The 25,135-nt window shown below is 35.3% G+C and overlaps 1 protein-coding gene across 5 annotated transcripts in view; it reads right to left on the bottom strand.

Moving 5' to 3' along the window:
• DENND4C (DENN domain containing 4C) overlaps nucleotides 1-25,135 on the bottom strand; it is a 135,611-nt gene that overhangs the window by 51,337 nt on the left and 59,139 nt on the right. For all 5 annotated transcript variants that reach the window (XR_003523847.2, XM_027616650.2, XM_027616648.2 and 2 more), the window contains 10 exons: nucleotides 24,590-24,656; nucleotides 23,445-23,503; nucleotides 22,159-22,303; nucleotides 18,544-18,719; nucleotides 12,380-12,480; nucleotides 11,834-12,052; nucleotides 5,476-5,621; nucleotides 4,117-4,152; nucleotides 3,905-4,035; nucleotides 1,505-1,637 (listed from right to left, as the gene is read on the bottom strand). Coding sequence is in view for 4 of the 5 variants with exons in the window: in XM_027616650.2 (XP_027472451.2) it covers nucleotides 1,505-1,637; nucleotides 3,905-4,035; nucleotides 4,117-4,152; nucleotides 5,476-5,621; nucleotides 11,834-12,052; nucleotides 12,380-12,480; nucleotides 18,544-18,719; nucleotides 22,159-22,303; nucleotides 23,445-23,503; nucleotides 24,590-24,656 (1,213 nt within the window). In the remaining variant the exon portion in view is untranslated. The remainder of the gene's footprint in view (nucleotides 1-1,504; nucleotides 1,638-3,904; nucleotides 4,036-4,116; nucleotides 4,153-5,475; nucleotides 5,622-11,833; nucleotides 12,053-12,379; nucleotides 12,481-18,543; nucleotides 18,720-22,158; nucleotides 22,304-23,444; nucleotides 23,504-24,589; nucleotides 24,657-25,135) is intronic.

Genomic DNA, 25,135 nt, shown 5'->3' on the forward strand with positions numbered 1-25,135 from the left:
TCAGAAGATGTATTTGAAAATACAGTCCCTTGTTTTTCTGAGATGGGAAGTTTCTTCTTTTCCAGCTAGCCTGGGGGACAAAAATTCTGGTGAATATGAGATTTAAAGATTTAGTAACCAAATTCTCCCATTATAAAAACTGGCTTTTATTAAGCTGGTAATAGCAAATACATATATGCTAATTTCCCTTCAGACATTGAGAGAAACGTGTACTATATGAAATTAAGGAACACTTCAGGTTACCTCTAGGATTTGGGAGACTGTACATGAACTGGTAACATCTGAACTAAAAACTTCATTCTGAAATTTTCCATGTTTTATAGACCACAAATACATCAACAATATATGTACAAAAGGATGTTTCATTTTAACTCACACCTAACCATAGACCAACTCTTTATACCTAATTCAGACATAGTATTAAAGCAAGATGTCTAACTTATCCTAAATTAACTCCCTTTAAGTCCCTTTAAATGTAGTACTTGGCATAAAGTATATTTACATTAACTGTGAGAGAAATGAAAATTGAAATCACAATGAGATACCACTTCACACAACACACAAGGATGACTATCATCAAAAAGACAGATCATCACAAGAATTGACAGGGACATGGTACAACTGGAACCTCCATCCACTGCTGGCAGGAATCTAAAATGGTATAGCTATTTTGGAAAACAGTCTTGACAGTTCCTCCAAAGGTTAAACATACAGATACCATATGACACAGCAATTCTACTTCTAGGCATTTACCCAAGAGAAATGAAAACACACATCCACACAAACACTTGCAAACAAATGTTCACAACAGCACTATGCATAATAGCCAAAAGGTAGGAACCACTCACATGTACATGAATGAATAAATAAAATGTGGTATATATCCATACAATGGAATATTATTCAGCAATAAACATAAATGAAGTATTGGCACATGCTGCAACATGGATGAACTTAAAAACATTATGCTGTGTGAAAGGAGCCAGTCACAAAAGGCCACTTATTGTATAATTCCATTTATGGAATATTTATTATGAAACTCCCAGAACAGGCGAAACCACAGAGACAGAAAATAGATTAGTGGTTGCCTAGGGCTGTGGGGGATGGATGGGATTACCTCTTAACAGGTAAGAGGTGCAGGCTTTCTTTTTGGGGTAATGAAAATGTTCTAAAATTGTGGTGGTGGTTGCACAACCCTGTGAATATACTAAAAGCACTGAGTATACTTTAAATGGGTGAATTGTATGGTATAGGAATTGTATCTCAATAAAGTTCTTTTTAAAAAAGTGTATTTGGTTCTCCAGGATTCTCTTACAACATAAACATAAGCATTCAAAAACTTCAGACTCAATATTATAACAGTTGTAAGACATCTAGTTTACTTAATAACCACAGAGCGTCTTCAAATAGTTGCCATGGGTGATAATACTAAACTATGAGCTGCATACCACATATACATATTTTACATTTTAAATTAACATGTATTAGATAAAGAATATCTGACCTGTTTAGTTCTCTTAGCCATGAGTGCTGGACTGTTTGCAATGCTATTCCCAGTAGGGTGTCTACTAAAACAAAGTTTCAACTCCTGTGGTCTGTCAAAAAGCTTAAGGTCCAGTCTTGGAAAGTATTTGTAACTAAAATAAAAAGCAAAAATAGAACTACTGATTTAAAATTCATTAACTCTTCATATTATTCCAGAATTTAGGTGAATATTTCTAAATCTTAAATAGTACCCAATATTATTCCCCAAAATCCGGATATAGAAAAATAATGTTTTTCAAAACTATAAGATGATATAGTTACAAGATACACAGACTACCTACATGGAAACTTTGGCTTCCTCCCCACCCTCTAAGTTATTTTCACCCAATCCCCGGAAAACAGAAAATCCTGGTATCTTACTTAATAGAGGAATTAGTAACTTTCAACAGAAACCATGTGTTCAATAATAATTTGTATTAAAAAGTAACATGTAGTATACTTTGTAATTTTGTTTTTCTTCATAAAAGTACCTTGCAGTGGTATTTAAGAGGAAAAAGAAATAAACCCTTAAGATTTTTATTTTAGGGATATATAATTTCACCATTCTTTATTGCTGGACATTTTTAGGTTATTTATGAATTTTTGCAATTAAAGATCTGTGTATTTATATCTTTGTGAAACTTTTGCTTAATGTCTTAGGATAATGCCCAATAATAGAGTTTGCTATGGTCAATGTTTATCAAGAGAATCAAAATTATTATAGTCATTATCAAATTATTTCAAGAAAGGTTATACTTATATACACTCTATATAGTAGCATAACCTATCTTCAATCCGAAAGATTAAAAATGCTTCCACTCGGGGTGCCTGGGTGGCTCAGATGGTTGAGCGTCTGCCTTCGGCTCAGGTCATGGTCCCAGGGTCCTGGAATCGAGTCCCGCATCGGGCTCCCTGCTAGGCAGGGAGCCTGCTTCTCCCTCTGCCTCTCTCTCTCTCTCTCTCTGACTCTCATGAATAAATAAATAAATAAAAACATTTAAAAAAAAAATGCTTCCACTCACCATTTTGGTTTGCATTTCTTTGAATACTAGAAAAACTTAATATATTTTCATATTATTAATTATTGGGATTTCTTCTTGGAAATTGCCTTACTGCCTTTGGCCAATTTTCTTCTGGGAGATACTGCCTTTCCCTATTTGATTTACCTTACACATGAATTCCAGTGTATAGAGACTAAACCAAAGTAAAAAAAACAAACTACAAAATGTGATCAAAACAGCACTTAAGCCACTAAATTTCAGTATATACTATTCATTCTTATACAATCTAGGTGAGATAATATATTAATTCTATATTTTTGGAAGACAATTATTTTATACCCCCTTTGCCTCAGATATTCTTTTAGGAATGCAGCCTAAAAAAAACAAAAACTATATGTATATACACATGGAATCAGATAGCAAAGAACTGAAAAAAAAAATCCACAAGAGACTAAACAAATCACAATAAATGCATGCAATATGTTCATTCAAAATGATATGACACAACAATATTTGTTAGCATGGAAAAATGTTCAGACCACTAAAGGCAGACACAGGTTACAAAGAGTATGTACAATATGAACTCATATTTGTTTTAATATAGTAAATGCAAATTTACACACAAAAACAGGAAAGACAAACATACAGTTGTTAACAGACATTAAATATTGGTGCTTAGATGATGTGCTACTTTTCTTTTTTGGTTTGATTTTCTAAGTTCGTTAAACTGTGTATTATCATAATTATAACAACAAATAGCAATCAAGTACATTTTAATTTCTTAAAAGGTTCCCATCCAAATTCTATTCTCCAAGTTTATTTTTTTTATTATTTTTATTTTATTTTAAATCCCATTGTAGTTAACATACAGTGTTGTATTAGGTTCAGGTGTACAATATAGTGATTCAACACTTCCATACATCACCTAGTGCTCATCACGGACAAGTGCACTCCTTAATCCTCATCACCTATTTTAATAAATGATTCCTGGCGCTCTACTTTTAAGTTTTCCCTGGTATCTTACTAATGAGTAATAATTTCAGTCTTTACATTGACAACAAAACCCCTAAACATAGGAGAAACCGAACAAAAGTAAGCTTATTCTTCTCCAGAAGTGAGATTTTTAAAGATTAAATATGATTAAATGTTTAGGTGAATAGTGATCAACATTTGGCTTCCCTTCCAAAAAGGCTGTCCAATTTTTAAATTATAATATCTGGTAACATCTTTGTATAATATTCATCTTCATTAGTTCACCGAATTAATTTTGAAAATGACTTCCACAAATGACTAACATACGTATCTACTAATAATCACAAAAGATCAAAATAAATTATTAAAGCTGAATGCAAACAGCAATTTAAAAAAATTCCTGCTACCTGTACTTTGGTGACAGATCCTTTCCATCATCAGGAGGTGGCTCTGGTGGCATTATGAATACGGTGTGCTCACTTTTCTGTGAATCATCTAGCTCTATCAATTTGGTATCTTCGGCTGAATCACAATCAACCTGAAAATAATTCTTTTCTCCAATTAATCTGCATACAGGCAATATCTAGTTTTGAAATTTTAAAACTTAAGAAAAAAATACCTTATCTGTTTTCTCTGTGCCTTTATCAGGGAACAACTAGAAACGAAGAAAAGAATTCTTGGTGAAAATGTCTACTGTGAATTTATTAGAGATGATCTTAAGTTCTTATTTTAAAAAACTATCCCTTTTTAATACTGGACAGACAGGAACACTTCACATATATTTGGGGGACCCTACACTGTCAGGTTAACATATAATATTTTTCTTATGCCTATTAGGATAGAAACAATTTATTTTAAATAGGTTTTTCATAAATCCCTCACAGGCAAAAAATGGCCAGTCATGAGGGGAATCTGGCTTCTCAAATCAAAAATTTCATTGTTATTAAAACCTTGCATTAGAAATTGATACTATCTAAGCTTCCCTCTAACTGGATGATGTCAGACTATCAATTTTATAAGTAACAAAAACGTTGAATACTTTTAATCTTATCCCCAGAGTTCTAGATCACATTGGTAGAATGGGAGAAAATCATTCAAGTCCTCTAAGGAGACTACAAAAATTATGTCATAATATTCTACCTTTTTTAGATACAATCTCAAATTTTACATACTATGGCTTACTTATTAAACAAATCAGCCCCAAGATCCACTTAGCAAAAATAAAAAACTCTATTAAAAATGAGGGGATGGGCACCTGGGTGGCTCAGTCATTAAGCGTCTGCCTTCAGCTCACGTCATGATCCCAGGGTCCAGGGATCGAGCCCCGCATCAGGCTCCCTGCTCGGCGGGAAGCCTGCTTCTCCCTCTCCCACTCCCCCTGCTTGTGTTCCCTCTCTCGCTGTCTCTCTCTGTCAAATAAATATAATCTTTAAAAAAAAATTAAATTAAAAAAAAATGAGGGTAAAAAAATGTTGAGTCATCACTGTGAAGAATCAAACTTCCTTACAATGGGTAAGTAAAACTCTGATATTTAACATATTTCCAAATATGCTTCATTAAAACAAAAAATACATATTCGGCAAAAGTATTTGGAAAGATATTAAAACAAAAGAACAAAATGGCATATATTGACTATCTTGCAAAAACATATAATGTTTAAAATACATAACTGAATAAAGAAAAACTAATAGTTAAAAGAAAAAAAACAAAACACAAGACTGCATTACCCATAAAACTAAACTTTCTTACTGAACTACTAAATCTAAGTGAGATTCAAGAAAAATTAGCTATGTATGGTGGAAACTAGAATCACAAAGGAAAATTATTCTTATATTAAGCCTAGAATTGGACACTTGCACACACGCACACCCCTATACTGTCTCCCTCAGATCATCTGGACTAATAATAATGATGATTATACAGGCAGCCAAACTGTTAAAGTTTTTCTTTAACACTTACACACAGGACAAACTTTTACCTTTTCTATGCAGTCATCAAAAAATGCCAATCCAGTATCTTTATCACTTACAAAACTACATTCTTCAATGAAACGAATAAAAATCTGTGTTTTGGATAAATGAGTGTAGAATTTTGTATAGGCACGATCTCGACTTTTTAAAAATCCTGAAGAAAACAAAAATTACAATTAAATTAAAAACAAAGTGGAACTAAATGTTATATAAAATATTATCTTAAACCTGTACATATCTATATTATAGTCTCTTTACATATATCCACATTTATAGAAGCTTTTAGTAACCATATTCTAGTAACCCATCACTCCTTCTGCCTGATTCAACCATAAAAAACTTAACTTATACCTTAACCTTTTCGCTGAAATCTGAACCTCCTATAAGGAATCTCTAGCCCTAAAATTCTCAAGTAGAAATTTCTCTTTTATACTCTGCATAGTCTTAAGTAAGAAGGGTCAGTGTCCTTCCTCTGCAGTGCCACAAGACAACTCCCGTATTGGCTTGTCAAATCTCTGCTCAGCAACAGTTCAAGCATCTTGGTTATCCCACCCTTTCCCCTGCTAACTGTACTCATCTACTGACTTCAGGGACACTCTCTCCTTCATTCTCTGAAGACTAGGGCATGTAATTCCAAGTCTTCTCCTTTCCAACTCCTACCATTATCGTTCTTCAACATCCATAAGCGCAAACCATCCAACACTTTAATGAGTTCTTAAGGCCTTAAATTTCAATGATCTATGGTCTATCCCACCTCAGTCACCAACTTCTACACAGCCACACCCTCCCTGGCCCTTTCTTGTTGGCATTCAAAACAATTCTGCCTCCCAAATCTCATTTACATATATATTACTTTCTGCTCATTACCCTTGTCTGATTTGTATTTAAGTACTCCTACCAGGCACTGGGGGGAGGGGGGCTCTTTGAAATCTACAATCATTCATATCCTTCTACTTTCTACCTAACCCTCCTGTCTTCACTTCTGTCCTTATCCAATTTTGATTCCATGTCCAAATCCATCATTTCAATTATTTTCTTGTCAACACTCTCAATTCTTATGTCCTTTTGTCTTTTTTGTCAAACTCACCTAGTAAAACTTAGCCCTGGAGGAATGTATTGCCTGCTTTCTGTGAATCTACACCAGTGTGGCTGAGCACAACTCAGAAAGGGAAAAAAAAAATTCCACAACTAGGCTGATCAGAACACTTAACACCTTCATCTCTGACTAGCAACCCTACTAAATTTCTGGAATCAACTTAACTTCCCTTTACCCATGTTCTGACAACTATTTCCAATTTTTTAATTCTCTCCTATCATGTTCCCTCCCCCATTTCTAAATGATCACACCTTATATTGCAGAGAAAATAAAAATCATTAAGAGAATTACCATATCTCACTACAAAAATCTATGACTTCCGCAGCTATCAGGTACTCCTTCCCTCTTTCTACAATGGCTGTGTCCCTCTTATCTAAGGCCAAGCCCACCACAGGAGCCTGAGACTGCAGCCCTTTTAGTGTTCTCAGGGCAATTTTCCCTCTCTATTAGCTACTTACCAGCACACTCAAGTCTCTCTCTCTCATTTTAAAAATCTTTCCTTAAAAAATAACCAGATCCTTCCCCTTTCTGCTGTTTCCTTTCTCAATAAAGGGCATGACAATCCATCCACTTGGTGGACAAAGACAAAAATTTCAAAGCTGTTCTTGACATCTCCCTCTATCTTATATCCCATATTCAATCACCAAGTTGTATTCCATCTACCTCCTAAAAAACATGACTCTTCTACTCATACTACCATCAATTAAACCAGGTCACTTCCATGATCACTTGGACCAATGCGATAACCAACTAACTAGCAGATCCATACTTTGGATGCCTCCAACTCAATCTCTGCATAGAAGGCACAGAAAAAAAATTTTTTAATACCGATCTTTTAAAAATGCAAATCTGATCCTATTACCTACTCAAATATTCTTCACTGGCTTCTAATTACTCTTAAAGACAGAAATCCTTCACTGGTCCTAAAAGATCCTACATGATTTGGCTCACACCCACCATTTTCAAGCATGGTTTTTGAGCCACTTTTCCCTCCAGCCTTTCTTTCTTTGATGCTTCAGGGCATTCCACAAGCTGTGGTCCTCACTCCATCCCTTGAGATACTAATTAGCTGAGAAATGCTTAAACAAAATAGAAATAAATTATTCTTCACAAGTAATAACAAAAAGTCTTTTTTTTCTTCTCCTAATGGATCTAGGTGATGATCAGCAAAGGCTGCTAAAATAATTAAATGAGGGCGCCTGGGTGGCTCAGTTGGTTAAGCGACTGCCTTCGGCTCAGGTCATGATCCTGGGGTCCTGGGATCGAGTCCCACATCGGGCTCCCTGCTCAGCTGGGAGCCTGCTTCTCTCTCTCCCTCTGCCTGCCACTCCCCCTGCTTGTGTGCGTGCACTCTCTCTCTGTGTCAAATAAATAAATAAAATCTTTAAAAATAATAATAAAATAAAATAATTAAATGAAAGGCTGATGGGGAAACTAATGAATGAATGTGCTAACAACACTTAAAACACAGTGGTCAATCCTAGGAGCACTAAAAGTGGGACAGCCAGACATGTACGTGGGTTGCAATAGGAAACAGTGAACACCATGTGTTTTTGGCACTATTTGCCAAGAAAACCGAACCTGAATCTAATCAGGCTCTAGAATAGTACTATTTAATTCAGTAACCACTACCCACATGTGACAAGTTAGCACCTGAAATGTGACTGGTCCAAACTGAGATGTGCTGTAAATATAAAATACATGCTAATTTCAAAGCCTTAGTATGTAAAATATTTCATTAAAATTTTAAAAATTTACATGCTGAAATACCATTTGGGATATTTTAAGTCACAAAAATATGTTACGAAAATTAATTTCCCCTATTGCTTACCTTTTTTTTAAACTATAGCTACCAGAAAATTTTAAATTATATGTGTGACTCACATTACACCTCCACTGGACAATGTGTCTCTTAATTCAACCACAAGTTTACAGGAAATACAGATGATGAAAGAAATGTTATGTAGCACCATGGGGACACAATCAGCCAAAAGCACATACCATACAAATCTAGGAAATTCTAAAGGATAATTCAAAGTTTATGGGTGAAATGATGTCCTATTTGGAATTTGGAAAGAAGGGGTGGGGGGAGGATGAAACAAAAATGGCAAAATGTTTATTACTACTACTGCTAAAGTTGAAAGATGCTATATGAGAGTAAATTACATTATTCTATTTTCATATATGTTCGGAAAGTACCCCTAATAAAAAGTTAATCCAAAACCCACAGGTAATTCCTATTCATTTTTCAGGCCCAAGCTTAACTGTTACTTCTTCAGGGAACTTTTCCCTGACCTAGCACTCTCACCATAGCCAATACATTCCTTTACAATACACTTAGTAAAATGTAATTAGTATTTTGTGTTACTGTCTAATATCTGTAGCCTTCACTACACTAAATACTTTCTGTTAAAAACAAAAATCTTAGGCCTCAGATACTATCTTTCTAAATTCCATTAGTAATGCCACTCTCTCACTGAGAAAGAGAGAGAATATATATGAATCAGTGACCCACTACTGCCTATTAGAAAAACTGCATATTTTTAGTCTGGCACTTAAGACTACCCATAATCTGAGTTCTAATCTTATTTTCAGTCTTATCTTTCACAACACCACTAAAGCTCTTCACTGGTCAAACTGTACCACACATGCTGTTATGGGCTGAAACCCATAATTCTTATATTGCCCTCCTCCCCAATTCTTATGTTGAAGTCCTAACCCTCAATATTTTAAAATGTTATTGTATTTGCAGATAGGGTCTTTAAAGAAGTAATTAAGTCAAAATGAAGTAATTATGGTGGGCTCTAATCCAATGATTAATGTACTTATAAGAAGAAGAAATCTGGGGGCACCTGGGTGGCTCAGTCAGTTAAGTGACCAACTCTTATTTCATCTCAGGTCATGATCTCAGGGTCATGGGACTGGGCCCCGAGTCAGGCTCTGCGCCCAGAAGGGAGTCTGCTTGAGATTCTCTCCCTCCTTCTGCCCTTCCCCACACCCCCCTATGCTCTCTCTCTCTCTCTCCTTCTAATAAATAAATAACTCTTAAAAAAAAAAAAAAGTAGTGAAATCTGGATACAGATTCACCCAGAAGGAAGAGCATGTGAAGACACAGGGAGATGGCCATCTTCCCAAACGAAGGAGAGAGGTCTTAGAGGAAACCAATCCTGCCAACACATTGATCTTAGACTTCTAGCCTCTAGAATTGAGAGAAAATAAACTTCTGTTGTGTAAGCCCCCCAAGCTATGGCACTTTGTTACCATAGCCATGACAAACTAATACACATGCCTTACATATATGTTCTTGAGGTTTCTTCCATTCTGTTATTACCACTAATGATAACAGCTGTTACCATGAGTACTATAATTTTAGTAGTTACTTCACATACATTTAATCTTTACAACATTTCATAAAGTAGGTATCATCCCCATTTTATTAATAAGAAAACAGAACCTCCAAAAGGCTTGGTAAATAGCAAAGGAGAAATTCTGTTCAGACTTGGCTTTTATTTATTTATTTATTAAAGATTTTATTCATCTATTTGACAGAGAAAGACACAGCGTGAGGGAACACAAGCACGGGGAGAGGGAGAAGCAAGCTTCCCGCCGAGCGGAGAGCCCGATGTGGGGCTCGATCCCAGGACCCTGAGATCATGACCTGAGCTGAAGGCAGACACCCAACAACTGAGCCACCCAGGTGCCCCCAGACTTGGCTTTTAATGCATATTGTTTTTGTTTTTTAAAGATTTCATGAGAGGGGGGAGGGGCAGGGAGAGAAGCAGACTCCCTGCTGAGGAGGGAGCCCACAACAAAAGGCTCAATCCCAGGACCATGAGATCATGACCTGAGCTGAAGGCAGACACTTAACCAACTGAACCACCCAGGTGCCCCTAATGCATATTGTTTTTTAGAAAGCCTTTCCTCATCATCTCCATTTATGTAAATTCTACCCACTCTTCAAAGTCATGCTCTTTTTCCATGAAGTCTTCTGAAATATTCATTTGGAAAAATGTTCCCTTTTTCTAAATTTGGGAACTTCTCAATGAATTATTAATTGTGTAAAATCTGTTTTCTTGAGTACATGTTCTATTTTAAAAAGCATTTTGGATTTATTTTCCATTTACTATCCCATAGAGCTAGATCTTTTTTTTTTTTTAAAGACTTTATTTATTTGACAGAGCGAGATATAGCAAGAGAGGCAACACAAGCAGGGGGAGTGGAAGAGGGAGAAGCAGACTCCTGGCTCAGCAGGGAGCCCGATGCAGGGCTCGATCCCAGGACCCTGGGATCATGACCTGAGCTGAAGGCAGATACTTAACGACTAAGCCACCCAAGCGCCCCCATAGAGCTAGATCTTAACATTTCTTTACATCCCTATCTAATAACTAGTCAGACTTGTAAGTGGTGACTAAATATTTAAGAGATAGGTTAACCTGAAGTTGAGATGGTAAAAGTCAAAAGGATTATTAGAAAAGTAGAGATTTTTTTTTTTTTTAGTAACTACTGGGTAAAAGGACAGAAAAAAAATAATTTTCATATGAACATTACTGTATTTGTAAGGTTGCTACTACATATAAGAACAGCTGAGTAACAACAAAAGTCTTTGTAATTCCCTAAAATATACAAGTATCAAAAAGATGAGTATAGTGTTTTCCCCTGAAACAAAGCTACGTTTTTCCAAAATTCTAAAAACTGGTGGCCTTATTCCAAAAACTGTTAGGGAATATTGTAAAGCCATGTATAAATCAAAGAATTATGCAAAACTGAGGAACCATCATCTAAAAGCAAACCAGGTATGTTCTACTAAGATAACTATCTAGTAAATATAGGCAACATCTTTGACTTTTTGTTATTAAAGATCTCCAGTTTCAGATTTTTCAGGGAAAACTGGAGTATAAAAATTAAAAGGAATTCTTCATAGAGCTAGATACACAAAAGTTCATTGTATTTTAATACTTGTTTCTTTTTTTTAATATTTTATTTATTTATTTGAGAGAGGGAGTGAGAGAGAGAGAGCACATGAGAGGGGGGAGGGTCTGAGGGAGAAGCAGACTCCCCATCGAGCAGGGAGCCCAACACGGGACTCGATCCTGGGACTCCAGGATCATGACCTGAGCCGAAGGCAGTCACCTAACCAACTGAGCCACCCAGGTGCCCTTTAATATATGTTTCTAAGAACTTACATAGTGAATATTTTGGGGGAAGCAATACCAAATAGGAAATCTTTTTTCATTTCAATGAAAAGTAACTTTATTTTCAATGCCACTCACCCTGTCGGTCAAATAATGAATCAACAGCTGTGGCTTTATTTGAAGGAGCTTCTGTGATTGGTCTGAGATATGTTCTATATCCTTTTAAAATAGATGCCATAAAACGCAAAAATGCCTCTTGAATTTCCATCTCAAGTTGTGTTGTCTTCTTTTGCCAGGAGAAATCTGCTTCGATTGGTGTCATCTCAATAGCCGAACCTTCTTGAGTTTTTCGGTGAACTGACAAATGAAGAGAAAATGGCATTAATATATAATATTAGACAAGTAATGATTAAACAATTAAGAAAGTTGTCAAAATAAAACGCATGACTTTCTGAAATTTCTCTTCATTAATGTAAAGGGATCATTGGCAGGAGCTAACAGGGAGGCTCAAGCAGACAGGACACAAAGAACATATTTAAAAAATCATGAACCACAATATTAATGTCTTAGTACTGAAATTTTGTTTTGTAATGAGATTCCTTTTAAGCAGAGCAAAATTATGTTTAAATTTAAGAATTTTCTTATATTCTTTCATTAAAAATATTCCTTTCTCCTCACATTTACCTGAAGATAGCTGGGGATACAACTTCTTTAAGGTACTAAGCAGATTTTTGCATGGCTTTTTGGGAAGCTGCTTCCAGTTCATGTTCTTCTTTTCATCTGATCTATTAAATAAAAACATAACTAGTACAATCTGTTATAACTTCTTTTTACTTAGCAAAATTTTTACATCAAACTAAAAAAGAAAATGGAAAAGGTATTTTTGGTCAAATCACAGTTGACACGGACAGTCTGAATAAACGGTTTTCAAGGAAGTTCTCTTTACATTTCAACCAACCTCAGTCAAATTTGGTCATCTCACTCTAATGCTCTAACACAGATTTTCAAGGTTGGAGCTATGAATTTCTTGCTTCAAAAGTTACATTTTAGAATTATAATATTTTAAGTGACAAACTTAATTGATAACTTCAAACTACCTATTAGAAGCAAATCTCAATAAATATCAGAGAGTAATATGTAAAGCATATTCTGACTATAAATCAAATAGCATTTAAGGAAAAAAAACTTGGAAATTCAAAAGAATACTTCTAAGTAATGCATGAGTCAAAATATTTTAATAGAAATAGGAAACATTTAAGACTCGACAAAGATAGTGTGCCTGGGTGGCTCAGTCAGTTGAGAGACTGACTCTTGGTTTTGGCTCAGGTCGTGATCTCAGGGTCCTGAGATAGAGCCCCCACATCGGGCTCCATGCTCAGCATGTAGTCTGCTTGAGAGTCTCTCTCCCTCTCTCTCTCTCTGCCCCTCCTCCTCATGCTCTCTCAATCCTTTTCTCTAAAATAATCTTTAAAAAAAAAACTCTACAAAGATGAAAGCCTATATATCAACATGCGCCACAGCTAATGCTATATACACCATCAAGCCAATATCATTTATGAACATCAATGCAAACATTTTAAGATTTTTAGAAAATTTAATCTGCTAGGATATAAAAAAATAAGATGATATTTATTTCAGGAATGTAAAGATTATTCACTATTAATTGATTTTATAATGTTATTTACCACACAGAAAATGGGAGAAACAATCCTCATCTCAATAGTTGTACAAAAGCATAAAATTCAACACCTATTTAAGAGTTTTTATTTTTAAATCATTATGTAGAAGTAGAAGGAAAGTTCCTTATTATTAAGCAATCAAAACCCTCGAGTGGAGCTAGCAAACCTTTTCTATAAAAGGTCAGATATTATGTTCTGAAGACCATACAGCCTCTGTCACAGCTTGTCAAATGTACCATTATAGCATGAAAGCAGCCTCACAGATTATGTAAATAAATGAATTTTGTAATTTTTATCTACAAAAATAAGTCCATGGGCCAGATGTCAATTCTTGCTTAAAGCAGAAGTCATACTAAATGATAGGGTGCTCAAAGCATTCCCTTTAAAATTGGGAATAAGATAAAATAAATAAATAAATAAAATTAGGAGTAAGGCAAGGGGCACCTGGGTGGCTCAGTCTGTTAAGCGTCTGCTTTCAGCTCAGGTCATGATCCCAGGGTCCTGGGGTTGAGCCCCGCATTGGGCTCCCTGCTCAGCACGGAGTCCCCTTCTCCCTCTGCCACTCGCCCTGCTTGTATTCTTTCTCTCTCTCTCTGACAAATAAATAAAATCTTTAAAAATAAATAAATAAATAAAATAAAATAAAATTAGGAGTAAGACAAGATACCAGCTATGACTACACTGTTCAAAACTATGCTGGGATCCTAGCCAGAGAGTTAAGGTAAGAATTTAAAAATATATAAGGATTGGGGCACCTGGGTGGCTCAGTTGGTTGGGTGTCTGCCTTCGGCTCAGGTCATGATCCCGGGGTCCTGGGATCAAGCCCTGCATCGGGCTCCTTGCTCAGTGGTGAGCCTGCTTCTCCCTCTCCCACTCCCCCTGCTTGTGCTCTCTCTCTCTTACTCTCTTTCTCTCTGTCAAATGAATAAATTAAAAAAATCCTTAAAAAAATAAAATAAGATAAAAATACATAAGGATTGTACATAATGTGATTGTTTATAGCCAGAAAACTGAAGAGAATTTATAGGCAAAATAGAATTCAATTAAGTTGCTGTGTAGCAGACTACCACATGAAAATCAATAGCATTTTCTATACTGCAGCAACAAATAGAAAATGTAATTTAAAATATCATTACAGTACAATAAAAGCCACAGAGCACTCAGGAATAAGTAAGTCTAAAAAAAGATGTTCATGGTCTTTATGGAGAAAACTGCAAAGTTTATTGAAAAAAAAATGTAAAAAGATCTATGAAGTAAAATACTACATACTTGGGTAAGGAGACTGTAACAAAAAGAAGTCATCTGCCCCCAAATTAATCTATAAATTCAACAGAATTCTAACCAAAATCACAGCATAATTTTGCATGGAACTTAACAATATATTAAAATTTATACAGAAAAGCAAAAGACCAAATATAGTCAAAACAATTTTAAAGAACAAGGGAAAAAAGAAAGGGACCTGCCATCTCACAACTTTTTTTTTTTTTTAAGATTTTATTTATTTATTCGACAGAGACAGAGAGTGAGCAAAGTAGGCAGAGAGGCAGGGAGAGGGAGAAGCAGGCTCTGCACTGAGCAGGGAGCCTGATGTGGGGCTGGATCCCAGGACCCTGAGATCATGACCCAAGCCAGAGGCAGATGCTTAACAATTGAGCCACCCCAGGCACCCCATCCCACAACGTTTTTTAACATTACTGAGATATAATTCATACATAATTCACCCATCTGAAACGTGCAACTTGATGGTTTTTTAGCATATTCATAGGGTTGTGTAACAACCCACAAATTTTAAAATATTTTCATCACCTCAGAAAGAAACCCTGCACCCCCCACCTCAGTCATTAATTTCTAATTCCCCCATCTTCCTATTCCAATGCAAACACTAACCTACTTTCTCTGTCCATAGATCTGCCCTGGATATTTAGTATAAATGAGAACATATAAGCTCTTTTAGCACAATGTTTTCAAGGTTCATTCATGTTTTAGACAACCTAATTTTTTTATATATATTTTATTTATTTATTTGATAGAGACAGAGAGAGCAAAGCAGGGGGAGCGGCAAGCAGAGGGAGAAGCAGGCTCTCTGCTGAGCAGGGAGCCTGATGCAGGGCTCCATCCCAGGACCCTGGGATCATGACCTGAGCCGAAGGCAGACGCTTAACTGACTGAGTCACCAGGCGTCCTTTAGACAACCTGACTTTTAAGCCATTAAGACAGTGTTATACTAGCAAGAGGCTAAAAGAGACCAAAGGAACAGAATAATAAGCATATTATAAATATAAAATTGTATGCAAATTAATATATAATATGGAGTTGTAAAATATAAAATATGTATAAATATAAAATATAAAAATTGATATGCAATGATATTAACACTAAAGACCACTGGGAAGAGATGAATTGGTTATCCAATATACAGTACTATGTGAGAATTATTTACTCATGTAAGAAAAATGAAATGGTACTTCTATGTCATATCATACAGTAATACCAAGTTCAACAGAATTAAGGCCCTAAGTGAGAAAGGCAAAACCTTACAAATTTAAGAATATCCACAATAGGGGTGCCTGACTGGCTCAGTCAGTAGAGCATGTGACTCTTGATCTCAGGGTTGTGAGTTCGAACCCCTATGTATGGCACGGAGTTTACTTAAAATAAAAAATTTAGAAAAAGAAGGAAGGGAAAGGAAGGAAGGAAGAAGGAGAAAGAAAGAAGGAAAGAAAAAGAAAGAAAGAGAGAGAAAGAAAAATAATATTTATGACCTCAAGGCAGAGGATTTCATAAGAACTAAAAATAACAACCAATAAAAAGAAATAAATTTGATCAATTAAAATAAGCTTCTGTTCATCAAAACACACCATAAATAGAATGTAAATACAAATCACGTGTGGGAGAAGCTATTTGCAAAGCATATAACAGACCAAGAATTAACCAGACTATATAAAGAACTGATAGAAATCAAAAGAAAAAGACAAACAATCTAAGAGAAAAATGCACCAAAAAAAGGAAAATCCAATTCACAGAGAGGAAAACCAAAGGGCAAAAAGAAATTAAAATTCCCCATTTGCTACTAATTAGGGAAATATGAATTAAAGGCACAATGAGATCCCATTGCCAACAAATTAGCAAAAATTTTAAAGTCTGACCACAACAAGTATTGGCAAAGGATAGAACAAAGAGAAATCTCATTTGCTTCCAAAGAGGAGGTAAACTTGGAAGGGTAATATGACATTAGTTGTGTCTACAAACCAACATTAGCTCTTCTACGTATATATTTCAGAAGAATTCTGCTGACGGACTCAAATAAATATGCACAATAATAATCAGAGAAGCCTGTTCAAAATTACAAAAAACGTTAGGTACAATCTAAATACCCAGCAACACTGATAAACCCTAAAAATGAAGTGGAGCTACATGTATCAACACAGATAAACCTCATGAAGAATGCCAAGTAAAAAAGCAGGTCAGAGGAAACTATACAAACATATAAAATTTTTAAAGCATGCAAAATATCATTTAAACCAATATATGTAATAATAAATGTTTCTAAAACATATGGAAATGATAATGATAAACACCAAATTCAAGATAACAGTAAACCAGGAGCAAGACATGTTGCAGAGGACTATCCAGCGTTTCAAATTCACTGGCAATATTCTATTCCTTAATTTGCGTGATGCATACATGGGAGTTTACATTATTCTTTATAATTCTTGGGTATCTACAACATTTAATAATTATTTAAGTACAACTGAGCAAAGAGTTCAAAGTTACTTTAGAAAACCAAGTTTTTGATCGATAGAAATGTTACAGAAGTTACTTAAAACTGGGAAAAATTAAGAATCTCCATAATATTATTTTATTCAGAATAGTAATTAAAGGCAAACATCTGAGTTACAACTTCATGAATCATTTCCAAAAGCACCACAATGTATACAACCCTGAAATAATTGTTTTTCAGGGATAGCAGCTGAAAAACAACAAAACGTGTGCTACAGGAAATATTTAGTGGTTCATTACTTAAAAGCTTTAAGTAAGTCAAAGTATATATAGTAAAGAGGTACCATAATTATACAGTTTCAAAAATAAATGGCAGATCCATTTCAAAAAAAATTTTAAGTGATAGCAAATGTTTTCTTCCTTCTTTACATATTCCTTTGGTTCACTTAGGGATATTTTCCCAACCTATTCCACTGCTGTTACCACTGAAGTCTCACCACAATTCTTACTCTTTATTTTCTGCCAATCTAGAACAGTAAAGAATAAAAGTACTCCAGGATCTGGAGTTTGGCACCAACACTAAGGAATTTTCAACAATTACTGCCCTTTCCCACTTTTTTTCCTGGGGTTGGGGGGAAGGAGACTGGCTCTTGAACATTGACCCAGAGCTGCTTTTATTAATGTCATACTCTCATCTCTGAATCCTCAGCTACACCACTGCTGTACATTTTATCACCTCTAGTAAAGACAAAGTATGACTTATTTTTAATATAAATTTCTCTGCAGTAAGGAGTGCCTGGGTGGCTCAGTCGGTTAAGCGTCCACCTTCAGCTCAGGTCATGGTCCCAGGATCCTGGGACTGAACCCTACGTCCGGCTCCCTGGTCAGTGGGGAGTCTACTTGTTCCTCTCCCTCTGCTCCTCCCCATCCCTTTCCCCGCTTGTGCTCTCTCTCTCTCTCAAATAAATAAATAAAAATCTCTAAAACAAAAAAATTCTCTGGAATAAAATAGATCCAAATTCCTAAAAAATTCAAATCTTGACAATGAAGGAAATGGCATAATATCATCCTATATTCTAACTAAACTCAAACAGGTAAACTCATTTTTTCAAAGCTTGTATATGGAATTTGAATTAAACCTAGAAAGCATATCATCTCTTGAGCTCTGAAAGCAGTGTTTAACCTTTTTTTTTCCAAATCCATATTCTCTTTTGACAAATATTTTCTGCATACTGCCAACATTATTATCAAAATATAAACTAATGTTGAACATGTTCTTTTCCAAAGTTTCCAGGATTCTGACAGTTGCCCTCATTGAGAATCACTGTATTAAACATGAAAACTTATTAACAACATTAAAAATAGCATATTTCTAGATGCTTTCAATGAGCTGTAACTACAGATGGGTGAAAATATAAATGGGAGATAATAGAAAAAGAATCAACTTACACATATAACATGTTTGTATCCAAGTCAATGCAAACAACATCTTGTGGTGGGTCATGAAGATCAAAATACCTCGAGTCAACTCCAACTATAAATGGGAAAGGTGCACTAAGGACTGCAGCCAGTGAGAGAGGACAAAGGGGAATATATGGGCACTGCCACTGAAATGGAAAGATCATCTGGGAAAAAAGTTTTAAAAAATTAACCAAACTTGAAATTTGCAATGAAAACTATGTCATTAACTAATATTACTGAAAGGGACCATTAAAAAGCAGTGAAGTGTAGTTTCTTTTACCTTACACTTCATTCCGAAAACTAAATGACTATAAAATATTACGAAGCAGTACTATGAACCAATGTGATTAAAATCTTCAAGCATGACAATTATCACAAGCACAATAAAAATGCTAACAGCTCTTTGCATGCTAATTCTTTTAATGCCATATAAAACCCACATCCACCTTTTTTGGAAAAAGTCAAAGCAGAGAGAGAAAACTGCCCCCCAAAATTATAAAACAAACTCATGATCTTTAACTCTTACATGTTTCATTCTCAAAATAACCTTTGACTAAAATCCAACTAAGAGCTCCAAGGACTGAAAAATAAGTGATTCTCTTAAAAATGTATTAGTCAATTGAGAATTTCAATAAAATATTTCCTAACTGCTCAAATAAACACAAAATGATCCAACTTCAATGAAGCTGGGCATCTTAAAAAATAACTAGTCACGGCACCTGGGTGGCTCAGTCGTTATGCGTCTGCCTTCGGCTCAGGTCATGGTCCCAGGGTCCTGGGATCGAGCCCTACATCTGGCTCCCTGCTCAGCGGGAAGCCTGCTTCTCCCTCTCCCACTCCCCCTGCTTGTGTTCCCTCTCTTGCTGTGTCTCTCTCTGTCAAATAAATAAAGTCTTTAAAAATAAAAATATTAATCAATATAAAACATTCCTCAAGAACCCTTACAAAGCTCTACCTTGTGTCATATGTGAAAATTCAAGTTTTGATAAATTAAAAAACAGACTAAAATTTTCACTATCAGCTAATATGAAAATTCTAATCACTGATGATAAAAGTTTTCTTCTACTATAAAAATCCTTGCTGTCCCTTCTCTATCATCACTTATCCCAAAGAAATGCCTATAGCATTTATTACATCTGCCAGTTATTCCAGATGGTTGTTCAGGATAGGATTTTGTCTTCAATCATTTATTGACGTGCCAAATATTTCAGGACTTAGTATAAGCCAAGCACTGTTCTAGATGAGGCTGTAACAGTGAATAAAACAAAGACTGCTGCCGTCCTGAGATTTATAGTTTAGCAAAAGGGTTAGCAAACTCTGTACAAGAAAGATAGGAAATACTTCAGGCCTCTTGAGCCATATTGTCTCTCACCAATATCTAACTTTGTCTCCACACATGAAAGCAGTCATAGGAAGTATGCAAATAAATGACCTATGTTTCAGTAAAACTTTATTTACAAACAGGTGGCAAGCTGGATTTGACCAGGGGGCCATACTTGATCTAGCAAAAATAAACAGAGGACATGTATGTATGTGTGTGTGTATATGTATATATATCACACACACACACACACACACACACACACACACACACACACACCCTATCATGAAGTGCTAAGTGCTACTTGATCTAGCAAAAATAAACAGAGGACATGTATGTATGTGTGTGTGTATATGTATATATCACACACACACACACACACACACACACACACACACACACACACACACACACACACACACACACACACACCCTATCATGAAGTGCTAAGTGCTATGGAAAAAGAAAAAGGAAAGCCAAGTGATGGGAATTAGAGTTCAGAACAGGAAAGAGGGGAGCAGGTTCTACCGTTAAAGAGGCCAAACAGGATAGACGTGGCTAAGAAAGTGACAACCGAGCCTACACCCAAAGGAGGTATCTAGGAGACAATTAGGAGGAGAGTGCTTCTAGGAGAAGGAACGGTTAGAGCAAAGGTCCTACCGTATGGGGCCTGCCTACTATGCTTGAGGAGGAGCTTGTGTATTGGAGCTGAGTAAGCAGGGGGCAGAGTAGCAAGAAATCAGATCAGAGGACAGACAGAACCACTCCCAAAGGACCTTGCAAGGACTTCAGATACCTACAGTGAAAACTATCTTCCATTCAACAAAAGGTACATTACACCTGCAACTATGTAAAAAAATTTCAAAACAAGACTAACAGCAAAATGTGACACCCTTGTATACACCTTTGACTTTTACAGCTCAATCATAAATAGGGTCATTTTTACAAAACTACTCAGTGGTTTCATCAATGTTTGCTATGGGGCTCCATTAATTCTTTGATAGTCTTTGATATTCAAATCATTCTCCTTCTGAAGGACTTACCCTGTCATCATTCCTTTCCATTTTCTCTTCTTTAAATGGTAAATTGACAATATTCCTTTATCAATGTTTTTGCATGCAATTCAGGCAGTTCTCCAACAACTGCCAAATTCTCATTTATCAACGGTTTTGCATGCATTTCAAGCAGTTCTCCGACATCAGTTACAGAAATTTCATGCAATCTTGCATTTTGCGCAAGATTTCCAATTACACATTACAATTTTTCCACCTGTTCTTACACTATATTGCTGAAATCAATCAAGAGACTGGGCCAAAAAGATTCTGAGCAAGGAGCATAGGTAAACACTAATGTTTTACAGGACGGAGTGGGAACTGTCTAAAACTGTTCAGCTCCTTAACAAATATTTTCACATTACCATGGCTTTTGCTTTCATATGCAACTGCGGAGGTCTGGAAAATTAATACACAATGAGGACCTCTGCTCCCCATAAACTATCCCGCATTGGTTACTTCAGTTTTTAGTCATAGTAGCATTTCTCTGACCAAATTAAGATCTTGGAATTTAACAGGTATTTATTAAGTGCTTACTTACTCCATGCTAGTAAGCTGTGATAAGTGCTGAGGACACAGGGATAATAAAGAGATAGGTCTCTATTTCCATGCGAATTACATTCTTAATATGGGGAAGGGAAGACAGGACAGTCAACTATTTTAAATTAAACATATAATGAAAAATAAAGTTGGAGAAATGGAACATCCAAAATTCTATACTATGATCTATAAAGCCCTACATGATCAGACATCTAATTGCAATGGGAAGCCATCAAAAAGCAGAGGAAGACTTGATTTATGTTTTACATAACAGCTAAGCATTTGTACATTATCCTATTTCATAATCATTTAGAATTTCCTACGTTACTGGCTCACAATAATCTGCTTAAAAGTTAAAACTGGGAGTGATTAACTGTAATTCATTTGCATAATTTTAGGGCAGATGAAATTGGCCAGTCTCTTGTTTAATAAGATTTATTCATGAGTTTTGTTATGTAATCATATAGATTCTCTGAAGTACTCTAATATATGAAAAACCAGAAACTGAATTTTTTTCTCAAATAGAAGTCACCTTTTTTTCTTTATACTTACTATGTCCCTTTGCCACTCTATTATATTTATGTTAAACATTTCCTAGTAATTTCAAAGTTGCTTTCATTGAAGGAAATTTCCCTTTAGAGTAAAAATTCTGTCAGTTATCCTGTACTATATGGACAATTCTATACTCACGGCTACGACAGCTTCAGCTACTCCAGTCAACACAGCTGGCCTGAGAGAATGTAGCAGAATCTTACTCTCAAGTAAAACAAAGAGCAGCAGTGTCGCACAATTCTCAGGACCCAGATTCATTAACAAAATGCTGAAGTTTGCTCCACTAGAAGAAGAGAGAAAAAGATGATTATGAACTATTTCACTAAAACATGTTAAAATTTGCTTATTAAATTATTTCCTAAATATTAGGATTGAGAATCTAGTGCTAATTTCAAGTCCTGATTTAGTTATCACTGAGAAGTAGCAAATTTAATGAGATAATACAACAGAATGAATCAAACTCAACCTGTGGTAACAAAGGGGAGTTTATCAGGGAAGATTTTCCCAAAGAATCATTTGAGTTACGCTCAAAAAAATGGAAGTTAGGGAGAAGCCAACATATGCAGAGGCAATGAGGCAAGAAAAAGCTACCATCATTTCCAGGAAATTGAAATACACTTATTGTAACTAAAGCACAGTAAGAGGGGCAAAAGATTATGTCAAAATAGAAACAACACAATTATATTTGCATTCTCAAAAGGACACCTGGCTGCAGTGTGGATAATGAAATAAAAGAAAAAGAAAAGAGTACCTAAAAGGGTAATAACAAAGTTGTCCAGGTAAGAGATCATACAATCCTGGACTAGTGATGCAGATGAACAGAAGCTAACAGATTTGAGATATCTGGGGGTATTTATTAAGTGCTTACTTACTTATGTAATCATATAGATTCTCTGAAGTACTCTAATATATGAAAAACCTGGGGAGGTTAAAATCAGTTCACCCCGAATATTTAGCTATGAACTGGATACGAGGAGGGGAGAGGAAAGGAAAACGGAGGTACTCCCTACACCCAATCTTGCAACGCTCGTCCATATTACATTTTTTAAATGGTGGATGGTCCACCATCCATCCAGCTATCAAAGATAGAAACATTAAGGCTATCCTTATATAAAAGATAACACTTAACTTAATTATCCTAACTCTTAAAATATTTTAAAGCATTCTGCTCCCAAGTGAATGAAAATATCATTTTATTATTTTTTTTAAAGATTTTATTTATTTATTTGAGAGAGAGAGAATGAGAGACAGAGAGCACGAGAGGGAAGAGGGTCAGAGGGAGAAGCAGACTCCCCGCTGAGCAGGGAGCCCGATATGGGACTCGATCCCAGGACTCCAGGATCATGACCTGAGCCGAAGGCAGTCGCTTAACCAACTGAGCCACCCAGGCGCCCGAAAATATCATTTTAGATAGTATTAATTACCTTAGTGGTAAAGGTGTAGAAACTGGCTGTGATAATATTAATGCATCATGGACTGAAAGCTTCAAAAAAAAAAAAAAAGAAAAGATAAATTATCAAGCCAATCTTGAAACCTAAATATTTATATCAAGGGTAATACAGAAAGTAGTTTAATATGCAAACTGACATAGTTTCAGAAATATACTAAGATATAAAACGGTAACTGTATTTACTCAGAGGTATTATATTAGTTCTTTTAAATTAAATGGTTAATTCAACTGAATTTGATTCAGTTAACTGTTTAAAACATAGTTATTTTAAAATTATGAAATAACTGCTTTTTAAAAGCTTCAACTTTATTTACTCTATAGACTGGCAAGCATTTGGCAATCGATTACTATATATTAATATCTGCTGAAGTATATAACTGAAGTACATTCAAGATTTACAATATTTGCCTTAATGCCACCATTTCATATATAATGTTGATAACATCTTGGAAAACAATTTTTAAAGAGCTTGCCTCTATAGATAGATCAGTACCACTCGAAGTGCCAGTCTACAAACTGTTACTGGTCCAGGAAAAGATTGTATATAAATGGAGAGCAAACCATTTAGAAACTTTAATGGCAATATGACACTGCTCCTACCCCCAAGTACATGATCAGAGAGGGCTCTTGTCTTTGGACAGGGCACAGACATGTCCATGTCTACACTGCTCACATGGTAAGGTGCACTTTTCACAAGCTGTAAACTTATATAGGTCTGCCACTGATTGGAAATAAAAAGAAACTGGTCCTTTAACATAGAAAGTTTGAAGACCACTTTCATAGACTATTTCCCTTTTCCCTTCACCACAGATCACTTCATATTTAATATTTATTAGTTGCTCTGATTGAAAAACATGCCCATAACACAATTCTGGGTTTTACATTATTAAAATTAGCTACATAAAAGCCATGCACAGACCAATGATGATAATGTCATAAATCAAAGATTATATTTACTCCAATTCTGACCACCCAAATAAAAGATAAAATACAGGAAATTCAAGGACTTTATGGACACATATTTTTCCACCTCAAACTCAAAGGGCCATAGAATTCACTCTGCAATGACTTGAAAGAACATATGCAGAGCTTCCCTCAAAAATATTTGTTTTTCCTTACCTGTACAAGGATTCTTGGTCTTTGTGGTGAAGGAAAAGGGATGTTTTGCATGAAGTGTGAAATGTGCCTAGAAAAAAATTTGAAATACAGATCATAATTACTTTTCTAAAATGCTTCATAGATTTTAACAAATTTTAAATATTATATATATATCATTCCAGATCTGACAAAACCACTTACCTAAAATTTATGTTAAATAAATTTATTTAGTGTAAATAAATGTATTCATCCCACTAAACTTCTGAAATGCACAATGTATTTCCTGATTAAAAGTCCATATTGATATACCCTAATATTGCCAGGAAAATAAAAATAACACAAATATAGCTTTCATGAAAGAAGCTAATTTTTAATGTCTGGTTACCAGTGCCAGTATGGGGAGCAACTAACTGCAATACAATAAATTAAAACTAATACCGAATTTAATCCTAATAATTTATGTTAATTAAATATTAATTTAATCAATACAGTTCTTTTACTGTAACTCTGGGCAAACCACTTACCCTATTTCTCCACCTACAAATAATGCTTCTTAAGTTTCTCCAA

This window comes from Zalophus californianus, chromosome 13, assembly GCF_009762305.2.
Source record: "Zalophus californianus isolate mZalCal1 chromosome 13, mZalCal1.pri.v2, whole genome shotgun sequence".
Lineage (NCBI taxonomy): Eukaryota > Metazoa > Chordata > Mammalia > Carnivora > Otariidae > Zalophus > Zalophus californianus.